The following is a 25,851-nucleotide window of genomic DNA, read 5'->3' on the forward strand; positions in this document are numbered from 1 at the left end:
TAGGGATGAAAGGCTACAGCCTTGTCTTACTCCCTTCTTAGTACGAGCACTTCATTCTTGATCGTCCACTCTTATTATTCCCTCTTGGTTGTTGTGCATATTGTATATGACCCATCTCTCCCTATAGCTTACCCCTACTTTTTTTCAGAATCTCGAACAGCTTGCACCATTTTATATTGTCGAACGCTTTTTCCAGGTCGACAAAACCTATGAAAGTGTCTTGATTTTTCTTTAGCCTTGCTTCCATAATTAGCCGTAACGTCAGAATTGCCTCTCTCGTCCCTTTACTTTTCCTAAAGCAAAACTGATCGTCAACTAGTGCATTCTCAATTTTCCATTCTTCTGTATATTATTCTTGTAAGCAGCTTTGATGCATGAGCTGTTAAGCTGATTGTGCGATAATTCTCGCACTTGTCAGCTCTTGCCGTCTTTGGAATTGTGTGGAGGATGCTTTTCCGAAGGTCAGATGGTATATCGCCAGACTCATATATTCTACACACCAACGTGAATAGTCGTTTTGTTGCCCCTTCCCCCAATGATTTTAGAAATTCTGATGGAATGTTATCTATCCCTTCTGCCTTATTTGACCGTAAGTCCTCCAAAGCTCTTTTAAATTCCGATTCTAATACTGGATCCCCTATCTCTTCTAAGTCGACTCCTGTTTCTTCTTCTATCACATCAGACAAATCTTCACCCTCATGGAGGCTTTCAATGTATTCTTTCCACCTATCTGCTCTCTCCTCTGCATTTAACAGTGGAATTCCCGTTGCACTTTAAATGTTACCACCGTTGCTTTTACTGTCACCAAAGGTTGTTTTGACTTTCCTGTATGCTAAGTATGTCCTTCCGACAATCATATCTTTTTCGATGTCTTCACATTTTTCCTGCAGCCATTTCGTCTTAGCTTCCCTGCACTTCCTATTTATTCCATTCCTCAGCGACTTGTATTTCTGTATTCCTGATTTTCCCTCAATACTGATATCAAAATCTACCTTAGTACTATGACATTCTTATTAATCACCTTTTTCTGTCTACTGAAAACTTGCTACTAACATAAAATAATATAATTTGCTGCTGCAAATCCTTAACAACTGAACAGGCCAGTCCAGTCTTATGACCATTAAAAACACTCAGATTTGTGTAATTATTTATTTTTGTTAGACACAACCAACACTAGTAATTGAACATGTCTGGTAATGAAGCTGTGACTTCCTTACTTTACCCAGGAAAATACACAGTAACATATTTCAATCCATGACTTTCACACTGTAACACTCTATTTAATTCTTTCTGATTGGAGGTAACAAAAAATAACAAGACTGGAGTAAACTGTGTTATGCACTTTTCCCCCACCTTTGCTGGCCCATCCTCATCAGCTTTCCACCTGAATGAACTAAACTTCACAATGCCCATGCAACCTCTGCCAGCTCACCTCGACGAGTTCTGTCAAATATTTCAAGACTTTCAGGATACATACCTACATACTCCTGTCGGAGATCTAGCTCAAAACAAGTATTCCCACAAGTTCAGTAAATCTAGAAGGCTACACCTTTCTAAGGCATGAGAGATGTACCCAATGTAGGGGTGGAGTAGGAATTGTGATGAAGCAAGCTGGGCTCTCTTTACTTCATCTCTTGTTTTGCCATCTGCCTCCTTAAATTCATTTTTGCCTAAATATCATTAACATGCATGAGTATAATCTTCAGTTTCATGAAAGAGAAAGGTTGGCGCCCTCAGTCTTAAGGAATATAGCACCAGGTCTAATTTTATGCTTAGTTTTATGTATGTATGTAATTTCCCAATTTATTTTGACCATTCCTACTTAATGCCCTTGTTACAGAGTGAAATCAGTAATTCTTTCATGACATAGATTCTATTGTTGACTTATAAACAAATATAAATTCTGTACTAATTACAAACATTTGGAAAAACAACACTAGGATTCTTAAAGTATTTATTTGGCTCTATTCGAAACATATTAGCAAAGCCAGCCCTTAATGAATTCCAAAATAATTAAAGGTTTATAAAAAGTAGTGTTTGTACAACTATATCTCTTAATTTCATTATTTAAACAAATAATTTGGCCTAACCCTTGCAGTAGAATGAATGGTTAAAAAGAAGGAATTTTTCAATGTATTCAGTTAATTGAATGAGTTATGTTTTAATTGCAATTTCTGTAACTTAAACATCAGACAATGTGTAGTTTCAGTGCCTATTATTGTGAGGATATATAAAGGATCGATTTTTAGTACCGAGGCAGACAGTCCATGGCCAATTTTCAGACGGAAATATGTATTGGTTAGAGTAACAACACTGCATCAACTTACCAGTGGAATAAGTGTAACACAAATAGGCCATGTGTTAGAACAGTTAATGACAACGTCTGTCTAATTTATTTGAAAAAATAGTGTCACATGTACCATATTATTCAGCAAGAACTGTGAACTGTATGGTGACATTTTTATTGCTCACAGATGTTATACAGTAAACTACTGTAACAGTATGCTGATGTTGCCTGCAACCTATTAACGAGACTTATCAACATTTACCAATAGTGAACTGGCCATGTCATTGTGTAATATTGGGGGGTTGTGAACAGTGCAAGTAAAGAACTGTTAAATGCAATTGTGCAACTGTTGGCTACATCATTTACAGTCTTCAGTGTTGAGCTTCCACCCCCCATTTTTCAGCCCATATAACAATGCAGTACGTTGACACCGAGAACTATCATTGAAGAAATAAAGCAGACGAACATCACAGGCTGCTTATAAACTCTGATTTATTGCCTATTGTGCTATACGCATCCAAAAATAATAAAGATAAACAACTGGAATATATGTTCACAGAGCTCAAATCCCTCAACAGAAAGCACCTGATACGTGTCCTCTTCAAACCTCCTAACACAGGTGGGTTTGTCTGCTTTGAAATTGCTCTTTCAAGTCTCAAATCAACATACGAACATATTATTGTACCCCTAAAGACTGGAAAAGTGAGAAGGAAACCTGCACCTTGGCTAACTGAAGAACTAAAACAGCTCATGAATCTCAGAGACGCTGCACATCAAATACGCAAGCTACAATACATGCCTGAAAAGCATATTACTTGCAAGCTGAAGTGAAACAGAGTCAGTTAAGCTGTGAGAAAGGCAAAACTCGGACAAGCTTATACATTCACTGACAACAGAAACAGCAACTGTCCCATGAAATAACCTGCATTGTCTAGGTATGGGCAAAGTAAAAGCTGCAACTCATCATGTTGTCCCAGCCAAAGAGCTACATACACAATTGAACCACAAGGGAAACAAACATTTACTAGAGGAGGGTAAACGACTGTAGCCACAAAAAATTCTGTGTAAAGCATGTTACTTGCAACTCCATCAAAAAGGTCATCATGTATATCAGATCAGGATCTACTGGACACAATGGCATCACAATCCCAATGATGAAGCTTATTAATGAACAACTACTGCCCATTATAACAGATATCTTCCACCAGTCCTTAATCACAACTGTTTTCCTTGAAGTCTGGCAATAGGGACTAGTTAAGCCATTACCTTAAAAGGACATTGCCATGGCACCCCCTGATTACTGACCAAGGCCTTTTTATATAGTCCACAACCAGCTAACAAACTACCTAACTACAAACAATCTACTAGACAAATACCAGTCAGGTTTCTGTCAACATCACAGCACATCACCTGCCTTAATAAAGGTAACAGATGACCTGCAGCTTGCCATAGATGCACAAGAGGCAATTATCATGAGCTTCTTAGACTTCAGCAAAGCGTTTGACACTGTCGACTATGACATTTTAATCATCAAACTTAGCAGTCTAAATTTCTTGCCAAGCGCAGTGCAATGGTTTTGCCCATATCTGACGACTCGCCAGCAATGCGTCACATCCAGGCAGGCACAATGGAGGCAGGTACTATCAGGTGCCCCCCTCCCCCCCCCCCCAAGTATGGTAATGAGTCTAATACTCTTTTCATTATATGTAAATAATGTGTATTCTGTTTTACTCTACTGCAAATACCACATGTACACTGATGAGCTCCGGCTATACATAAGTTCAAAACCAACAAACCTGAAGCCAGCTATCTAGAATCTCAATACCTACCTGTGCACAGTATCAAAATGGGCATGAAATATATCATTAAAGCTCAACCCATCCAAAACCCAAGTGGTGCTGGTTGGTCATTCTAGTCTCATAACCTGATATATCAGGAATCCCATCATCTTCAATCCTAAATGAGATAAATCTCAACCTCTCTTCCTAAGCAAAGAGTCTAGTAGTAGTAGTAGTAGTAGTAGTAGTAGTAGTAGTAGTGGTGGTGGTGGTAGTAGTAGTGATAGTAGTAGTAGTAGATGAAAATCTAAATTGGACTGAGTATCTAACTGCAATGTGCAAGAAGGCATCAGCAACTCTCCACTCCCTACAAAAATATAAAAAGCTCTTCCCTCTTGGGGAAAGAAACTTGCACAAACACTTCCACTAATGGATTACAGTGATATTATCTTGCAAAGCCTTCCTCAGGAATGCTCATGGTGCTCAGAACTGGTTATGAATGCCTGTGTCCGTTATGTTTGTGAATTTCAACTATTTGATCACGTTTTACCACCATATGCACAGCTATCCTGGCTGCATGCAGGGAAGTGCAGTGATTTTCTTACCCTCTGTCTTCTCTGTTGTCTTATCAATGAACACTGTCCTTTACCTCTCCTCAACTTTAACACACTTGTCTGAACAATGTGGCAGAAGCATTCACTCTATCGTTCAGCCACTTTCTCAAAATTCTTCTCAATAGCAGGAACCCTACTCTGGAATAACCTCCCACATTATATTGGAGAACTAAATAATATCTCCAGCTTCAGAAGACAGTTAATGATACATCTGCTTAAGCAACAATAAGGATAAGCACTGTCCCTGTACACACTCATTCATTACCCTTGCATATCCATCTTTACAACCCAATCTTCCTCATTTCCCAGTACTCTTAGCTGGTGCAGTCTCCTTAAATTTCCTTTTTGTCAGAACTTGCTATATCAGAAAACATCCTGAGGGGCCCAACCAGTTCAGATTAAATAAATACATTAAATTACATGTTTTAGACCCAGTACTAGAATTTTACAGATTAACATAGAGAGATCAAAATGCCAATATTTATTAAAACTCTGCCTGGAAAATAATGTTGATGTGTTCGCTATCCCAGAAACACATGCTAGTGATGAAGACCAACTCAACACAAGGAGTCAAATACAAGGACACAATCTCCTCAGCACAAATTATATTCCAGCTTATGGGATCACCACACATGTGTGCAGTATAATAGAGAATGCTTTCTTCATCTCAACAGGAACCTCTTCCATTCTAATCCTGCCTGGTATCCCCTGACCTGGGGTTCTGGGCAACTTTTCAAAACTCCCCCAATTCCTTAACCTGAGCAGTTCTTTTCTTTCATCCCTCTTCCTTCCCCTTCAATTCTTTTGCAGGAGGAGGAGCCACTGGCCACAAAAGCTTCCAAATTTATGTAACCTTTATATGTGTTTTCTCCTGCCACTGCTTGGTGAGTAGACTTTTTTTTATCCATCCAATTATATTATGTTGATAACATCTTGGGATGGATTCCTCCCTTGAGCAATAACTATGGAAGATTTCTGGGTACAGTATTATACACAGCAAGAAAGCTAATTCCCTGAGGACTACTTTCCTGGATAGTATGAAGTCAGTGAGAAACTGTATGAGGATTTCCTCTTAACAGGATAACAAGAAATAGCAGATGAACTGCTGCACAGTCTTGACTCCATGTGTCACCAGAAATAGCTGGACATAGTTGAAAAACTTGACTTCAAAAAATCAAGCAGAAAAGTTTGGTTTCTCTTATGTATCTTGGGAGGCGCAAATTGAGCAACATGCAACAACCATCTCATAAAATTGAGTACAGCTGCTGCACAAATCATCTCAATATTACAACTACCTATTTCCCAACATCACACCACACAAGTGAAGCAAGAACTGAGAGCTATGATGACAGAATGTTCAAATCGCAGCCCTTATTCTGTCCCATTCATTTCAGATGACATTTCAATGACTTTACAACACATTAAATCAGGTAAAGCTCTAGATTTTGATGTTATACATCCAGAATTTCATCTGCATTGTGGAAAATATGCTACAACATAGCTACTTCAGCCTTACTCCAAAATTTTCCGCACAGGATCCTTTCCACAACTGGAAACAGATCAAGATCACTGGTATCATAAAACTACATAAACTCAACAACAAACCTCGAAGTTATCATACTATTGCCCTTCTTAGTATGATGTACAAATTACTTGAGATGCTGTTGGAAAGATTCCTATCTGACAGACTGGATTCCGAACACACCATAGCCATGTGGATCAAGTACTTTCATTGACAAGTTACGAAGAAGCTGGCTTCCAGAAACAGCTAAAGACCTCTGCTGTATCTACTGACTTGCCTGTAGCTTATGATACTGTGTGGAGGCAGGATGTTGTGTATCAGCTGCTCCGTGTAAAGCCCTGCAGGAGAATAGCACAACTCTTAACCATATGTTGACTGACGAACCATTTGAAGTAACTACAGGCAATACCACTAGCGACCAGGAGACCCTCAACAATGGACTAGCTCAAAGCTCAGTCGAGGCTCCGCTACTAGTTAGCATGTATATTGCAAATATATCAAACACTCACTCGATTCAGGATGTTTGGTTATGCTGATGACTGGGTGATAGAAACATAGCACATCTCAGTGAAGATATATTAACAAAGAACTTAAGTACAATGGGACAATACTTTCATAAATGGGGATTGCAACTGACCCCAACAAAACCAAATCCACTTGTTTTCATCAGAGCAATACCCTAGCCAACTGAGAATTGGGCAAATTTTTTGAGAGTAACTGGTGAAAACCACAGAGCATTCAGTAGCCAGAGACCAGAAGGCAAAGTGCCAGCATACAGCAAATATATAAGCACCACTTCCACTACGAGCAGCCAGTGGAGCACGTCATTTCTTGGTACCATCCACAATTCACACTGGCTCATATGTTCAACAAATGTGCTGTCACATCCTCCTACCTCCTCAGGTGATCGAACTAAACAGTTTCTTGTTAGCCTTGGGGGCATGCCCTGCTGGCTGCTCATAGCATAAGTGGTGCTTATATTTGCCCTTTAAATGGCACTTTGCCTTCCAGTCTCTGCCTATTGAATGTGCTGTGATTTTCAGTTCTTGATACACGGCAGAGTGTAAACTTGACTTTCCATACTGACTTGTCCGACCACCATGCATGTATGATTGTTTTTAATTAAGTAAGTATGACAGCTTTCTATGAATTATCTCATTTTTCGTAACTCCTTGCATGGACTTTATAACTCGCATTCCCCCTTTGTCGTCACATTATGACATCATAGAATGGAGCTATAATACTCTGAAACCATTTGTGCAGTTCAAGAAATTAATTCCCAATACAAATGAAGCAGATTTGTATTCTACAAACGTGTTATTCAGTTGTAGATATCCTCCACATCAAATCCTTTGTAAGATGACACGTATAATTATTCCAATTACCCGCACAACAACTGTTACAATGGTTCTCTTTCTTAAGGTTTTCTTAAAATAGCAGGCTCAATTCAAGAAAAGGCAGTTAACCAGTTTCTTTCATCGCTATGATATAAAGTGCAGTCTTGTTATTTTCCTTGATGTGTATGTTATCCCTCTCTCTCTCTCTCTCTCTCTCTCTCTCTCTCTCTCTCTCTCTCTCTGTGTGTGTGTGTGTGTGTGTGTGTGTATATATATATGTGTGTGTGTGTGTGTGTGTGTGTGTGTGTGTGTGTGTGTGTGTGTGTGTGTGTTTGTTATACAGCAGACAGCAACAACAACAACAACAACAACCAAAGCCTTGTAGAAGAAAACATTAAATATATAACAGTCCACTGAACAAAACATAGTCAAATTAGAAATAACCTGTGACTGTACCAGCAGCATGAATATGAATGCTATTGTCAGCAATTTAGTGGCATTACAATGTGCACAATTTGGTTTTTCAGATATCAAATCAGAAGATTAAATTTTGTTGGAAGTATGCTTAAAGCAACACAGTGGTTCTTTTACATGCCACATTCTTATATGATGCGGTGTCTCTTGAGAGCTTTGTGTGGGAGCATTGGAAGAGATTTGAACTTACAACCTTACTGACACAGCAATGTACTGTCCATACAGTCACTGACAGAATGAAAATGTTAGTGTTAAAATTTAGATCATCATTTAAAATTTAATACTGCACTCATAGCTTATTTCAAACCGACTATCTTGCTCAGAATTAAATTAATCTGCTTTAATGTTAGCGCAATTACTTGTCATGTGTGGTATTCCACTGGACTACACTTTTTGCACTAAGTTAACAGTATCAAAAATTAAGCTGGAAATTTTTCCTACAGTGACTGTGTATTTTCATAAGGATAAAGGAAGCATTTTCAACTGGTGACATCACATTCCATGACATCTATACAACAAATGATACCGAAAAGACACATTTTTTACATATCTTTAATATGCTGTTGTATGAAAACAGCACCGTTTTGTAACATGCAAGTTTAAATCATAAATCCAATATTGCCCCTGCTTCGTTTGCTTCTAAAAGCCAATCATAGCACAGATACGCATTCATTAATAGTTCTCTATTAAAAATAACTATTTAGCTTATCTCATGTAGCTTTCCTGTGAAATATCTCAGTTCATTCTACAATTGTGTTCTGTAATTATCGGCATGATGGGAAATCTTCACAGATGTAGAATGAATAAAGGAATAAGTTAATAAAGTGAAGGAGCATTTAGAGACTGCGATTAAATTAATAGTTGTTAAAAAGCTATGGACTACTAATGCTACTCAAGTTTAAAATAGTAAAAATAATAGGGAAGCCACTAAAAGTCATAAGGATTATTCTACACTTCAAACTTATTGTCAGCTGTTTTCAAGTAACAACAGTTGTTTCACTTACTTTTTATGCAGAACTTTGTTTACTATCATTAGCCCAGTAAACCTATACATTTTCCCAACGGCTCTGCCTTGTATGAAATCTTCCCATTGTTGGGTTTTATGTTGTTCTTTCATAGACATATCAAATTTTAAACAGGGTGAATGATCCAAGACTACTTCACAATATTCTTTTGCTCTGTCAAACCCAAGAATTGACCAAATGAGATTTGATTTGTGGTCATTATCTGAGTCACCAGTTTTATGAGTCGGGTGCCTGGAAATATAAGCAACAGAGTTAAAGCAGAATAATAGGTTTCGTAGAGAGCAACAATTGTCTAACAATGTTGCCATCTTCAAAACAGAAGGTAAGATGAAGAGTGATGAACAAAGAATGTGAAACAATTGTTAAATTCAAGTATTCATATCCTAGAGTAGGGAGGGTATACCATATTTTGGATGCAGAATCACTTCAGATGTAGAAGTAACTTCAGGCGTGCCCCATAGAAGTGCGCTGAAACTCTCATACTCCATGTTGTATATCAATAACCTGGCAGAATATAATAACAACAACCACAGACTTTTTTGTAGGTGATGCAGTTATCTATAATGAGGCACTACCTGAAAATACCTACACAAATATTCAGTCAGAGCTCGATAAGACAGCAAAGTAGTCTTATTAAGATTAAGTAACTCACTTTAAATGTTCATAAATGAGAAGTTCTGCACTGCATAAAATGCAAAAAATAAGGAAAAAGTATCCTATGGGTACAATATCAATAATTCACAACTGGAATCAGTCAAATCATACAATTACTTGATGGGAACAGATTGTGAGGTATGAAATTGAATTATCACATAGGTTCAACCATAGGTAAAGCAAGTGACTGACTTCCATTCATCAGTACGTGCCGAGAAACTCCAGTCAGTCTACAGACATGACTGCTAACGAAACCCTTGTAAGTTCCATTCTAGAACACTGCTGAAGTGTATGAGAGTCACACCAAACAGAATTAAGGGAGGGTATTGAATGTATACACAGAAAGACACTACAAAAGGTCACAGGTTTCTTTGCTTCACATGAAAGTGTCACATAAATGCTGAAAAACCTAATCTGGCAGATGCTTGAAGACAGATGCCAATTATCTCACAAAAGCCCACTTATAAAGTACCAATAATACATACTGAATGAATAATATGTGAATAAACTAAAGACCTCCTACAGGGAGCATGATGACAGGACAAATTACAGCAAGCACATAAGTATTTAAACAATCATTTTTCCCCTGCTCCACATACAAATTAAACACAGCAAAATTCAAATATGGGGTACAATGTGAAGTATCCTATGCTACTCACTTCACAGTTGTTTGCAAGTTACAGATGCAGATAGATATAAAAAAGCATGTGAAAATTCTACAAAAATGTAAAACAGTCAGTAATATTTAAGTAATAATCTGAACTTAGGGGCATGCACAAATTGGGATTCCCAGCACATATAGAATGCAATGACTATGTTTCACAAAACAGTTAGAATATTAAATTGAGAACACGCTCAGCTAAGCATTCATCAAGATTCACGTATATGTGTGTGTACACACACACACACACACACACACACACACACACACACACACACACACACACTGTAAACTGATTTGTTTCCTGTTCTGTACGTACGACTTTAACCACTCACATGCTGTTCCATTTATACCACAGAACTGTAATTTCTGTAACATAATGTCATGGTTCACACAATGAAATGCTTTGGACGAGTCACAGAAAACTCCTATTGGTGACATTTTACTATTTAAAGACTCTATTATGTGGACAGTGAAATTCTATATAGTGGAACAGTATTTTTGAAATACAAACTGTGATTTACTAAGTATCCCATTACTGTTGAGATGTCTAACCACTCTTGATTACATTACTTTCTCGAAGATTTTTGAAAACGCTGTAAGCAAGGATACTGGCCGATTATTATTGACATCTGTGGTGTCCCCCTTTTTGTAGAGTGGCCTGACAATGGCATATTTTAACCTGTCTGGGAAAATACCTTGAGTTAAAAATGCATTACATGTATGACTCAAAAATCAGCTGTAATTGCTCCACATTGTTTTAATATCTTATTAGAGATGTCATCTACTCCAACAGAACATTTATTTTTCAAAGATTTAATAATTTTACTTATTTCACAAGAGGTTGTTAGGTGAAACTTTATCTGACTAATTTTTTTCAAAACATGTACTGCCTGGCATTTCCTTTTTAACTATTCTCACAATTTTTTCTCCTACACTTAATAAACAGTTGTTAAATACATTAGCTATTCGTTGGTTAGGATGGTCTTGTTCTCTTTAATAGTAATACTACCTACCCCATTGATTACTTTTCCTGTCTCCCCTCTAACAACATTCCATATTGATTTTATTTTGTTGCCAGAGTTGTTAATTTCTTCTCTAACATACATACTTCTAGATTTCTTTACAACTTTTCTCAGTGTGTTACAATAATTTTTATAGTGTAAAACTACTTCTGGATGTTTACTAGTTCTTGGTGTATCATACAGTTTTCTTTTGCATTCTGAAGACAGTTTAATACTTGTAGTAATCCAAAGTTTCCTTGAAAAGTGTGTGGTGTTACATTTAGTAATTTTCTTTGGGAAACAATGTTCAAAAAGGAATATAAATTTATCAAGAAATATGTTGCTTTTATTATTAGCATTTGGCTCATTATATACATCTCCCCAATTAACATTTCTTAAGCTTTCTTTGCAGTGCTCTATAGGTACCACGTTGAGCGATCTCACACTTTTACTTAATGGTTTCCGAAGTGCTACATTCATTAGAATGCTAAGCTTAATATTCACAAGAATTATTTTTTGTACGTTTTCTAAATCCAAATAAGCGAGAAGTAAACTACTAAACACACAAAGTTCTTAACAAAGCAGATTACAACAATAGTACTTAGAACCAGACAACCAGTGTGCCTATGAAAGAGAGAACGCGTATTTAGCGGGGCAGAAGTAAAAGAAAACATGAAAGATGCAGATGAACAAATGAAGAAAGAACGGTGTACATACCTGTAACAGAACACACCTACTACAGTGATGCATAGTTCAATGCCACCACTGATCAGGAAGGAGCTACCAGCAAGAGCTTCAGCAATGGTGCCTTTTGAATTGCTACTGGCTCCGCCACTGAAATGGCTCTCACATCTGCCATCTTCTTGATCTTTTTCATTGAAAAATATCCTAAAGATGTTTCGTGGCAGACGGAACTGACATAGTTGCCCTTCATTTTGAGTCCCTTCAAAAGTATGACATACAAATAAATACAAAACAAAAACACACACAAGAATAGGTATAGTGCATATGATTTTACCATTACATAATAAAGTAGGACAAAACTTTCCAAAATATTGGGAGTCGAGGTTTGGCTGACTTTTACAAGAAAATAATAAAAAGACTTTTGTTCTCTTAGGATCAGAAGTTCGCTTCTTCTGAAATTAAAGGTAGCACAGGAGACATACATGTCATGCTGCACAGAATGACATAATATAACTTAGCTACATGTACAATTTGGAAACACACTAAGGAAACAGTGAGGCTGCTTCATGACAAAACTACTGAAAATTCTGAAGAAAGTTTAAAACATTGACACTGTGATGTTCACATTGAACCTCATGCTAACTCTAAGTACAACAACTTCTTAATGAGTCTATGTCTATTTTTTAAACTAGTTTTCCTAAAAAGATAATTAAATGTAGTAATAGCAAATTATTAAGGAAACCTTGGATCACTACAGCATCAGAGTCTTTGCACTGTGAAAAATGTATTTTGTACAAAATAACCAGAACAAGTAATGGCCCAGAAATTCTTCCTTACTAGAAACAGTACTGTAATGTTTCAAGAAAAGTTGTAAAACACCCAGTAGTATGAAAGTCTTGTCCGAAACTAATATACCAGATAAATTGATGTAGCATATTGTTAAACGAGAGAAAGCAAAAGAAGCCATAGAAGATGACATTATTTCTGTTAAAGAGTATGGGAGCATTGTAAAAGACAGTTCATGTGTAGCAGGTGTCTTTTTATAATTACTTTTAAAATAAGTGAGAAAATTGGTGCAAATAGTTCAGAATAGAAAGCAAAACAGTATACCAAAGAAGTGATGTAGAAGACCTGTAATGAAATAAAAATTAATTTCAAATCTACATCTTTAACAAGGAAGATCATCATGACTCTAAAAAGTAAAAGTTCATACTGGATGAATATCATCTCCAATAAAACATCTCTCTATGGAAAGGGTTACTCCAAAGATGTCAATAACTACCACCCAGAGTCACTTCTCACGCCAGTTTCTAAAAACAGGCAATGTACTTCAGAGTTTCCAGTAACCTGTGTAGTAATCACAGTTTGGATTTCGAAAGGACCATTCTACTAAATCAGCTATTTATGTATTTATTAGGCACATAATAAAATCTTTGAATGATAAAACATCACCAACTGGGTCTTCTGTGACTCATCAGAGGCATTTGATCAAACATAATGCTCTGTTCGAGAAGTTAAGTTTGTGTGAAATACATAGTTCACCACATGCCTGGTTTGGTTCATATTTAAGAAACAGCATGCAGGAAGTTACCCTACGCTGTTTGAGTAAGACAAATATGAGAGAAATTACAATGGGAGTCCCACAGGGTTCAATCATTGGTCCTCTAGTGTTCTTGCATATGTTAATGATCTGTCAATTTATTTGATCAGGAGGCAGAGTTAGTCTTAATGGTAGATGATACAAGCATTGATGTGAAGCCAAGCAAAGGAGCATCAACAGAGAAAGTCGTAAATTATGTTTTTGTTGAAGTTACTGAATGGTTTTGCAGAAATGGGCTAGCTTCAAACTTTGAAATAACACATTTCATTCAGTTTTGTACAGTCAGAAATATTCCACCTTCTATTAACATAGTGTACCAACAATAAATAATAAACAGGGTAGAAAATTCTAGGTTCTTAGGTGTACATATTGATGAAAACTTAAACTGGAAAAACATTTAGTAGACCTGCTAAAACGTTACATTGGGATACTTCTGCCATAAGAATAATTGCCAACTTCGGGGATATAGTTAATAATTAACACAGTTTCCTTATTTTCATTCACTGATGACTTCTGGGATAATCTTCTGGGGTAATTCCACACTTAGGAAAAAGTACTCATTGCCTAAAAGAAAGTACTCCAGAATTATGTGTGAATTCACATACATACTTCTTCCAAGAGCAGCTGGGAATATGAACCACAGCCTCCAATACATTTATTAACTTATAAAAGTTATCAACAATCCAGCTAAGTTAATGAGTAACAAAATATTCACACATACAACATTAGAAGGAAAATTATCTGCATTGTCCTTGAATGAATCTAACATTGGCACAGAAAGGGTAGTATGCAGCTATAAAAGTCTCTGACAATTTTCGAATGGGAATAAAATATCTGACAGACAGCAAATGTAGGTTGACGATGTTTCTCCTAAACAACTCTTCCTACACCATAGACCAGGAGAAGGTGATCTCTTCAACCTACCAACTACTATTGCATCTCCGTTAGTAGCCTGAGGCCATTTCAGTATAGTTCCTGCAAGGCTACATTTCGATTTAGCAATCACTGTTTACACAGTCAAAGAACAATCAAGAATGTCTGCATCATTACTATCTGTTATGGTGACAATATCATAGACTGCAAGAAGATAACAAAGTTATTTAGATTCCACTGTATTATGTTTAGGACTTCAAGCACCATGCATCAAACTGCACAAAAGTCATATAACACTTTGTAACATACTCTTAATAAATGTTATTTCTTACTGTTGCCACATTTTTGTTCTAGTGTCATCATGTCATGCCAGTGTTTAATAAATAAGCAAGCAATCAGCCATTTTTAAACAACTACAGCCATAAAACCACTTTCCTCTTACCAAGGTTGTTTGGGCTGACTTAGTAGTGAGGCTATGTATGACACTGCCACCTATCAGAACTTCATGAAACTACAGTAGCTGCAGTGAGAATATTCCAAAATGTCCCACAACAAGTTCTGCATTTTTTCAATCACAACTGCCACAAAAAAAGTGTTGCATTACTTACTGAACGCCCCCCTTTTAACTTTAACGGTATATAGATCCCCACTGTCAAATTTTGAACTGTTTATGAGGCATACAGATTTCCTACTGTCCCATCTGTCGGGCAGCAGCAAGCAGTTAATAGTCTGTGGTGATTTCACTGAAGAGTTTCACACTTTCTATAGAATTATGGTAGGAAGAATTATATGGAAAACTTACTTTTTCTACAATTTGACCTCAGTAATTAATTTTCCAGACTGGGTGGATAAAGACAGCAAGACTCTAATTGATAATGTTTTCTTTGATGAAGCTGAAAGGAAGAAAATTACTGTACACCCAGTAACAAGTGCTCTCCTCTATTCATGATGCACAGTAAGGTAAAGCAGACAGTGCCTTACAGTATAGTTACTCCACAGAGGAAAACAGATAGAATAATTAATGATTCTAGGACAAACGTTTTTAAGGATGGTCTACAAGAAATCGACTGCGATGAAATTTGTAAAGTATCAAGTGAAGACAAAATTTAATCTATTCCACGATAAATTCCTATCATTATTTGAAAACAGTTTTCTGCCTAAGAAAGTTACCTAAACTGATCAGAAAGCCATGTCAGAAACCATGGTTCATTAGAGGGCTTAAAGTATCTTGTGAAAGGAAAAGGGGATGTATTTGTCAGCAGGAACACGTAAAGATTTTGCAGTAGTTGAATGTTACAAAAAATGCTCAATATTACTAACAAAAGTTAATAAAAAAATCAAGGAACATGCACAATAAGTCACATATCAGTAATTCTGACAACGGTCTCAAGTCTATATTGAATAATGAAATGAGAGACATGACAAAAGGCCACAGAACAGGATAACATTACTACTGTTTTTAATGGAAAGTCTATAAATGAACAGTCACAGGTAGCAGGTATGTTTTACAGTAATTTCTTAAACATAGTAGAAAATATAGGGTTAAACTGCCAAAAGAAAAATCAAAGCAGGATGTCGGTAAAGCAAGTCACCTTCACTCCTTGTGAAATTAAGATTATAATATATTCTCTCAAAAATAAAAACTCATCTGAAATTGAAAAGGTGTTTCTAACAGAGTGCTAAAGACTTGTTCACATATATAAGTGCTGCATTTTCTGAAATACACTGATGGGGAAAAAATTGCAACACCAAAAAAATAATGTAGAGTAATGAAAGACATTAGATTAAAAAAGCAGTCAGGGTGCATGGCATAAACATGAGAATGCTCCTGCTGTCATATAAGATCACACCCCAGACCATAGCTCCAGGTGTAGGTCCACTGTGTCTAGGCCGAAAACAGGTTAGGTGCAGGCCCACAATTAGTCTCCTTTTAGCCAACACGTGGCCATCAGTGGTTCCGAGGCAGAACCACCTTTCATTGGAAAACCCAACAAACTTCCACCTTGTCCTCCAATGAGCTCTTGCTTGACACCACTGGTTTAAGGTTAGTGGAACACACGATATGGGGCATGGCCATTCAGAGCCCTATCTTCTTGGGACAGTCTTATGTCGAAGCCGTCTTGGTGATACTTCCTCTGGTTTCACATTGAAAGTGTATGCCAGAAGTTTATGGTGCTTGTATATGGTAAAGTGCTGAACTTTTAAGGAGTGCTGGTGCTTCCTAACTGCAGCACATGCAGTATAGAGTTCTCGATTATAGTTGCCCAGTGCTGCTGTGACGGTGACAGCTTGTGACTAAAGAACGTGAGTGCCTATGTTCTAGTTGTTGCTGAAATACAGTGCCAATAGCGGAAGCTGATGCTACTACAATGAGTGCGATTGGAGCCTGTGATGTTGGGTAAGCCGCTTGTGTAGCCTCTGCTATTGCTGTTCCTACATCTTGGAGAGTAGTATCTATTTCACTTGTCCGTTACACCCTGTTATTTGACTTCAGTTCACCCTTCAGAAGCTCATTCAACAAGCTGTTGTTAGTTCATGACTGCATATGAATGGATGATAAAAATTAATGATGCCAAGAAAACAATGAAGCTTCCAACTGTAACAGTACAGAAATACTTGACTATGGCTTTCACCTTATCTATAGGAGGTTGGATGCCATGGGCTTCGATTGCATATCCAAGAAACTAGAGCTCTGTTACCCCAAAGGCACATTTTGCAGGATTAATAACTAGGTCTTGCATAAGCAAATGATCAAATATCTTGGTTAAATATTGTTGATGTTCCCCTCCTGACCCATACATCACTAAAATGTTATCTAAGGAAACATAACAGAAATCCAGATTGCTTGTGATTTTGTCCATAAAGTGTTGTAATGTCTGTGCTGCATTATACAATCCACAAGGCATTCTCATAAACTCAAAAAGACCAAAGGGCATTGTTACAACTGTCTTATGTATGTCTTCTGATGTGACAGGAAGGGTGGTCCTCATGTTGAGATGGCAGTAATCACCACATGGGCACCATCTTCTTTGGCACTACATGTAACGAGACTGCCCGATTACCTCAGGGGGATTGATAGATACCTTGTGTCGGCACCCCGCATTATTCCTGCTTCATGACTTTTAATCTTTCTAGCCCTAGATGCCTAGGATGTAATCAGACTGATGGTTGGTTGGTTGTTTCGGGGAAGGAGACCAGACAGCGAGGTCATCGGTCTCATCGGGTTAGGGAAGGACGGGGAACGAAGTCGGCCGTGCCCTTTGAAAGGAACCATCCCGGCATTTGTCTGGAGCGATTTAGGGAAATCACGGAAAACCTAAATCAGGATGGCCGGACGCGGGATTGAACCGTCATCCTCCCGAATGCGAGTCCAGTGTCTAACCACTGCGCCACCTCGCTCGGTCAGACTGGTGGTCCTAGTGTGGTAAGAGTATGATGTACCATGGTGTGATTCACTGGTGCTAGGATGTGCAATTGTTTGTGACCTTGGCAAACTTCCGTAACAGGTGTCACCCAAAATCATGTGCACTGTTGTTGAGGTGACACAATGTACCTTTCCTCAGCTATCCAGGTTAGTGGTAGAATCTATCACTCTCCGATGTCATAGATCAAGGACCAGGCAATTAAAAGGTAAGAAACCAGCTCCTAGAATGGGCTGCAACATATCTGCCAGCTTGAATTGCCATTCGAATCTGCAGCATAATCTGAAATTGAGTAACAGTGTAAAGCACCCGTATGTCCTGATCTGGTTGTCATTGGCGGCGATTAAGTAGTAATGATCACAGTTGTGGTGTGGTACGTGGATTGATGAGTACATTAATGCTACTGCCCCCATGTTTACCACATATTGTGTTTTTGCGTCATTATCCATGATGAAGAGGCAACGGGTGCTATTGCCAGAAGTAGCTGCTGCTGAAATGGACTCTGTGTCATTCTTCCAGTTGCACGGTGGCGTACATCTCCGGGCATCATTGGCGAGCTTCTTATGACATCAGCATGTATTTGGCATAGCAGGTGGTCAAATGCAGATTTGTGATGATCAACGACATAGCCATCGATGAAAGTGTGTAATATACAATGCAGGAATTTGTATAATCTGCTCAGCTAACTGCGAATGAAGGTATGAGAGAGTCACTGCGGGCATGTTACCTTGTTGTGAAACCAATGTTGACACACACAGAGGGGTTCATTTCCTCAGTTCTGTTTACTGCCTGTGCTAATGCATTCAAATCACCAGTGTAAACCATTAAAATTTTCTGTGTATCGGTTGATTGGTTGGTTGGTCGATTGGGGGAGGGGACCAAACAGCGAGGTCATTGGTCCCGTGATCTAAGGTAGCAGAAACCAAGGGAGGAACAACACAAACAGCACATTCTAATCAAGCAGATGGGAAAATAGGCAAACAAAGAGGTAAAAGGAATGTTGGGCCAGCAGAAAGAGTAAAGAACAGATGGGGGGTGGGGGGAAAGGTTTGGGGGGGGGGGGGGGGGGACACGGCGAGAGGAAGGGCTCCCAGAGACTCTTGAAGTGTTGGGACACCAGAATAGCTGCTGACCCTTCCCAATCCCCACACCATAAAATGTGCACGACACAATGGGGTAACACTAGGGGAAGAAGACACAAGAAAAGAGGAAGGGGTCACAGAAAATACCAATAAGTGTTATTTTGTTATTTAAGGCTGCAAAATTTGGTGAGCGAACCTGTAAATGGCATTCTCAGTTTGGTAAATCTTTTGAAACCCAAACTGTGATTTACAGAAGATATTATTGTTGCTCAAGTCAGATACTAATTGACATCTCTCCTATCACCTTTCTTATAGAGGGGTTTAACATGCATTTTTGAGTCTCTCTTCCTTCAATAAATGACTTCAAATAGTGCAGCATTACATACACTGACAGAAAAAAACTGCAACATCTAGGAGGAGTTGTGCAACATAAACAAAAGTTCAGAGGCATGTTTCTACATCTGAAAGACAACATCTGTTCAGATTTAGTGTGTCACATAAGAGTGGTGCTAAGTAGTGCCACTATGAGAATGCAAATCAGGTTTGCTTTAAATACACACTGCAACGGTTGCGAGCTTTAGTTACCAGTGAGATTGGACATGGTGAGTTGATATTAATCAAGAATGCCTTTAACACAAAGATGCCATTATCAACACCTCACAGAGTCTGAATGAGGTCTCGTAATAGGACTACGAGAAGCTGGATGTTCTTTCTGAGATATTGCAGAAAGACTTGGTAGGAATGTAGTCAATGTATGTGACTGCAGGCAGCAGCGGTAACAAGAATGTCCCAGCACTCCTTAAAAGGTCGACACTTTACCATATACAAGCACCATAAACTGCTGGCATACACTTTCAATGTGAAACCAGAGAAAGCATCATCAAGATGGCTTCGACATACGGACTGTAACAGGCAGTTTATGAATCACATAGTTTATGTGAAAGGAAAGCTGAAGCTATTATCGTTCCAATTGATTATGAGGGCCTTGCTCAGTCCCAGCAGCATGAGGATGAGCCACGCACGTTATTGGATTACCCAGTGGGATTTAAGCTACAACACATGACTGTATCAGCAGCAAGTGTCAGATTGTACTGTGATGTGTCTGGAGGAAAAGTACAACCATTCGTACCTCACCAGTTTTGTCACAACCTGGCTTATCCCGGTGTCCGAGGCATGGTGAAATTGGTAAAACAGAGTTTAATCCTGCCACAAATGGATGCGGGGTGTGGGAGGGGGGGGGGGGGGGGGCAGCAACTAGAAAGAGGGAGCAGCTCATTGTAGAATAAAATATCATGAGTCAACCTAGTATGGACAATTCAAAGATGGTACACTCCTGCCGGGAGAGGTGTTGATAAGAACACCATGTGGTGGGAGCCTCCTCAATTGCACGAAGTTTATTAGATGGGGGTATCTCCCCCTTGGGTCAGCCCACAATTGAGCAAAAAGGGATTAGATGTAAAGCCCCAAATCCATGCCTGTACGGGACATGGAGAAATGGGGGCCAACCCCCCCCCCCCCCTCCCCCCCCCCCCCCCAAAAAAAAAAAAAAAAAAAAAAAAAAAAAACCAGCCACACGATCAGCAAGTTCATTACCCGGGATACCCATACGGCCAGGAACCCCCAAGGGAAATCAACTGCCAAGAAGATTGTGGATGACAGAGACCAAGGTGTGTCGGGAAAAACACCAAGCGATAACCTGAAGGCCACTCATTGAGTCGGTACATAACAAAACTTGGGTGAGGGAGGACTGTTTAATAAAGGGGATGGCCTGATAGAGGGCCACCAGCCTGGCCATAAACATCCCACACCTGGCAGGCAATAAATAGTGTTCTGTGCCAACAGAAGTCCTGAAGGCATGTCACACATGATCAGAAGATTTAGAGCCATCAGTGAGGAAAAAAACAGGGGAGGTGGGGTAGAGAATGTGGGGAAAATGACACAGAGGGTAGATGGAAATCGCGGCAGAGAGAAATGAAATGGAACACAACTGGTAAAACGAGCCAAGGGCAGGTAGTTGACAGATGATGTTCCACAGCCGCTAAAAGAATATAACAGGAGAGGTGAGCAGGGAAAGATCAGATAGCGATGGCACAGCAAACCAGGAGCTGAGACTATTTAACTGAAAGCGGGTGGATCCCAACATCAACCAGAGAACTATTGACAGAAAGAGAACTATTGACAGAACCACTAGTGCGAAAGGCACCTGTGGCTAAACAGACACCATGATGATGAACCAGGTCCAAGAGGAGCAGCATAGAAGTAGGAGCTGACCCATAAACTTGACAACCATAGTCAAAATGAGACAGAACTAATGCCTGAGAAAGGCGGAGAAGTGTCGAACAATTCACGCCCCAAGAGCTGTGGGCAAGGAAGCAAAGGACATTTGAGTTTACGAAAACAGCCAATCTTCAGAAGGTGGATATGGGGTACCCAAATTTGCTCGTTGTCATAATGGAGACATAAGCAATGGAACTGGGGGACCACAGTCAGGTGCTGGGTGTCAAGGTAGTGCACTGAATGAGGATGGACCGTAGTACAGCGATAGAAACGCACCGACCCTTGACTTAAGGGGAGAGAACGAGAACTGTGTGAAAGTGTCCACACATAAGTACATTGGATTGCAACCATGAAGCTGTCACTCCACAGACACTACAGAGTAGGATCTAGCCCAAATACAGAAATCATCCGCATACAGAGCAGGGGTGACCAACAGTTCAGCAGAGGCCCCAAGTCCATTAATAGTGATGAGAAAAAGGATGACACTTAATACGGAATTGGTAGTTGATGGTAGAAGTGCTCACACATTATCTGCGTATCCAGTAATGCTGGCAACTGATGTGATATATATAGGGATCATATCAACCCGTATCGCTTCAACAACAGCCTGAAGATGACGCACTGAAGTGTTGAAACTGATTGCAACAAAATAAAATAAAATCATAAGGGCAGCTGTAGGTGTTTTATTTTGTCACAACTTAATACAGAGTCTTGAGGAACATCATTCTCCTGGGCCTGCAGAGAGCTGAGAACGGTGCCAACCTGAACTCGAACAACCAGCAGGACAGGAAATGGCAAATAAAAATTGGGAGTGGGCATCAAAGATCCCACTCAAGGAGCATAAATAGGCTGTGATGACATCAAGTTGTGTCTTAGGCCTTACAAAGAAAACTGCGACAAGATGGCAGCACTGAGGAAAGGTTTGGTGAAATTTGGTTTCCAATCAAAGCAGATGATTGATCAGAAACCATTCCTCCCAAAAGCCACGCTGGTAAGGAGATAAAAGGTCCTAAGATTCAAGGGTTCAGCTGAGCTGATGAGCCACCATCCCTTCAAATAACTTGCATGGGAAACTGGTCAGACTGGTTGGCCATTAACTATCGAGGGACAATTGATCCTAGCTGAGCTTAAGGTCAGGAACCACAATACTGTCTCTCCATTGAGAGGGGAAAACGCCTTGGAGCCAAATATGGTTAAACACCTTGAGGAGATACTGTTGTGGAGGGTTAAGGTGCTGAAGCAATTGGCTATGGATGGAATCAGGGCCTGGGGCTGAATCATGGGAAGAAAAGAGAGCCAGAAGTAGTTCCCATTCAGTGAATGGTTCATTGTAGGATTCCACCTGACAAGGTGCAAAACCTAAGTAGGAAGCTGCAGACTGCTGTTTCCGGAGGAGGAAGGCAGCTGGACAGAAGGCTAAAGCCAATGCCGTAGTAAATGAGTTGCCAGGTCTTCTGCAAGAATTGATGGATCTGCACAAAGGCCACATGGAAGGGCAACGTCTGGAATGAAACACTGCCATTGACAATCTTGGAGGGTGCGGAGTTTTTGCCCACACCTGTGTAGAAGGGGCAGAAGAACCTAGGGAGAAGATAAAGCATTTCAAACACAACCACTTGCTCTGCTCGATTCAGTAATGGAATTTGGAGTGAGGACATTTAAAGATAATAAGACCAGCAGAGGATGGCTGCTGCTCTAGATGGCGTGACAGTGATCATGGATCATAATGGCAATGGCCGTGCTCCACCCATGAACTGGCTGGCAGCGAATGGGGTCCATCCAGTAGGAATTGGCAATGTCAACGGCTTGAATTATCTCGTTGGACAGATCATTGACGACTTCATCATTACAACCTTACAAAGGTGTAAACACAACATGGGAGGCACATAGAGGCCAATCAGCATGAAGGAAAGCCCAGCAGAACAACCTAGCCATTGGGAGGTGGGAAGGAACTGAGAGAATCAATGGAAAGTGGTCACTATCACAGAGGTCATAGTGAGGTGACCAGTGTAAGAAAGGACGGAGAGGGGAGGTGGGCAAAAGGTAAACGGCATAGAAAGCACCATAGGCGGTACTAAAATGAGTAGGAGAACCATCATTAAGGAAGTACAAGTTGTGGTTCACAAGAAATTGGTCAATGAGGAGCAGCTGACTGAACATTTCTGCCTATAGGAAGGTAGGTGATACAATGATGTTTCGTAGTACGCTGTCACTAACTGCATTACTTGCCAGCATCTACAGACATCGTAGAAGCTGCAATCGAGTGCAATTACCAAGTTCTTCCATTCGTAACAGTTTTTCCAATCGCTTCGCCTCCGATTTGGATAGGCATATCACTAAAGTGTTTTTGATAGATGCATACCATTCGCTGATCAGCATTGTGGCAAGGACGCCTTGCACGTCTGCAGCTAAAACATCATTTAGTGCTATGAAAACGTAGCTGTATTTAGTTTTATCTGAGGAATGCTTACATGAACTGGCTTTCCAAACATAATGCCAGGTTATGTTGCCAGACCTGTGGGAGTTTGGTTGTCATTCTACTGATCCTGCTGCTTGCAGCCAGTTTTGTGTTTATTGGCGAATCTGTCAATATGTATGATGGGGCTGGTGTGGAGGGAATTATCCTGTGTGTGTTGTGATACAATATGGTGCGTCAGAATCAGTGCGGTTTAACTGGCATACTGCTATGTCAGTGTTCACCAAATATATAGTTATCTGTTGAGAATTAATCATTTATTATATTAATACTCACACATATAAATATGTTACATTCTCTAATACATGGAGCATAGAATATAAAACTACATCAAGAATCAAAGAATAACACATAGACCCAAGAGTGTCATAGAATATTTATGTACGCTGCCACCGCGCTTCTCATTACAATGTTACACCCTACAATTTAAAAATGTCCTACAATAGTAGTATCACTAAACTCTGAACTCTGAAAAGGAATACCACACAAAACATCAGGAACAAATTAAAACTGTCTATACATCTGCATTAGGCTGTAACTAGAAGAAAAAAGGAGATTCAGTTGATCTCATGGTGATTACAGATGAAGTTCCACTTTGGATCTGATAAATATGCAGACGCAAATCAGCAGTGGCCTCATATGTACCTGCAATCACCTGAAATTATTTAGTGAAACTACTGAAAATCTCAATCCAGGTTGTCATACTCACAGCATTCAGACCTTGTTCTTCCTAAATACTGGTCCAGCAGTTTAACCAGAGGGCCATCATTTAATATTCAAAACTGAATTACTTCTTTGTAAAATATTATCCATGATAAACTTATGGAACACAGTGTAAGTGAATATAGCTTATGCATACTAGTTTTTGACTATGATAATACATTTTTTTGTCTCTTTTGTTCACAAGTGTACTTTCTATTCCACTCTTTTCACTTCAGGTATATTCTGACCCATGGATGTTTCAAAACAACAGCTGTCATCTTAACGCTAGAACAGCGAAAACTGGGATACCTCTGAAACAGCAACATGGGGTCATTTGGTCCCTAATGAGATTTGTCTCAAAGTTTAAAACACAATTGAAGTAAGATCTATGTTTTTTCCCATTCATCTGTGTGTTACGTACATATTTCAGTCAGAGCTTTACCTCAAAGTTCTAACACTTTCATATTAATGATTCTAATACAGAATATTGCATGCCCACCCAGAAATCTGACCTATTTCTGAAGTTCCTATTGCTTCTTCATTTATTTCAATTTTTGTTACAAAACATTGAAATCAACCAACCTTTGAGCAGATTACCTTCTCTTTTTTTTTCAGATAGTTTTTTTGCATTTCTTACTGCATTGATTGCTCATTTGCACATTCAAATTTGACACTTCTTTTGCTTTTTTGATTTATCTGTCATATAGTCACTTCTTTGATTGGTTTCCTTTCTGTTGTTCTGCTCTTTGTTGTTTCCTATTTGTGAATTAATTATCAGCTCAAGATCGAACATCTTCCTCTTCAGATTATTTAGTTGTAGGTTATACATGCAGTTATTGCTGCCATGTCTAGGCTTTTGTAAAAGACATGGAGCTGCCAACTCTTGCAAGCAACTATATTTGATTATTTATGGATCATTTGATCAACAACGACCCCATTCTTCTTCATGGTGTTATAGAAGGTAACAGTTTCTCCTTTCTTTGCTCACTGATACTTGAGGATGAAGTGGGCTGAGAATAATGAGATTTTTATTCTTCTTCACTTGGTGTATTTTCAAAGTGCATTATGGTTTATTAATATTTTGCAGAAGGAAATAACCATGGTGTGAACATCTAACTCACACAAAATAAAAAATATTGCTGAGATGCACTTTAAAACTGAAAATTAAATCATATAAGCTATGGATGAAGTCAGATCACAGATCAATACAATTATGAGACCAGTGATAACATTTGTCTACAAAATCAAGTACACACAAAAAAAATCCAGTGCACATAAAAAAATCCAGTGCACATAAAAAAATCCAGTGCACATAAAAAAATCCAGTGCACATAAATAAAAAGCTGTCTTTTTCTTTTTTAAACTTAATCAAAGGAAGC

General features: G+C 39.0%; 1 protein-coding gene across 1 annotated transcript in view; it reads right to left on the reverse strand.

The window, feature by feature from the left end:
- LOC124802853 overlaps positions 1 to 25,851 on the reverse strand; it is a 171,595-nt gene that overhangs the window by 40,378 nt on the left and 105,366 nt on the right. Inside the window, exons 7-8 of the mRNA XM_047263876.1 lie at positions 12,074 to 12,299; positions 9,017 to 9,268 (exon numbers count right to left, since the gene is read on the reverse strand). Coding sequence (XP_047119832.1) covers positions 9,017 to 9,268; positions 12,074 to 12,299 — 478 coding nt within the window. The remainder of the gene's footprint in view (positions 1 to 9,016; positions 9,269 to 12,073; positions 12,300 to 25,851) is intronic.

Source organism: Schistocerca piceifrons, chromosome 6, assembly GCF_021461385.2.
Source record: "Schistocerca piceifrons isolate TAMUIC-IGC-003096 chromosome 6, iqSchPice1.1, whole genome shotgun sequence".
NCBI classification, from domain to species: Eukaryota; Metazoa; Arthropoda; class Insecta; order Orthoptera; family Acrididae; genus Schistocerca; species Schistocerca piceifrons.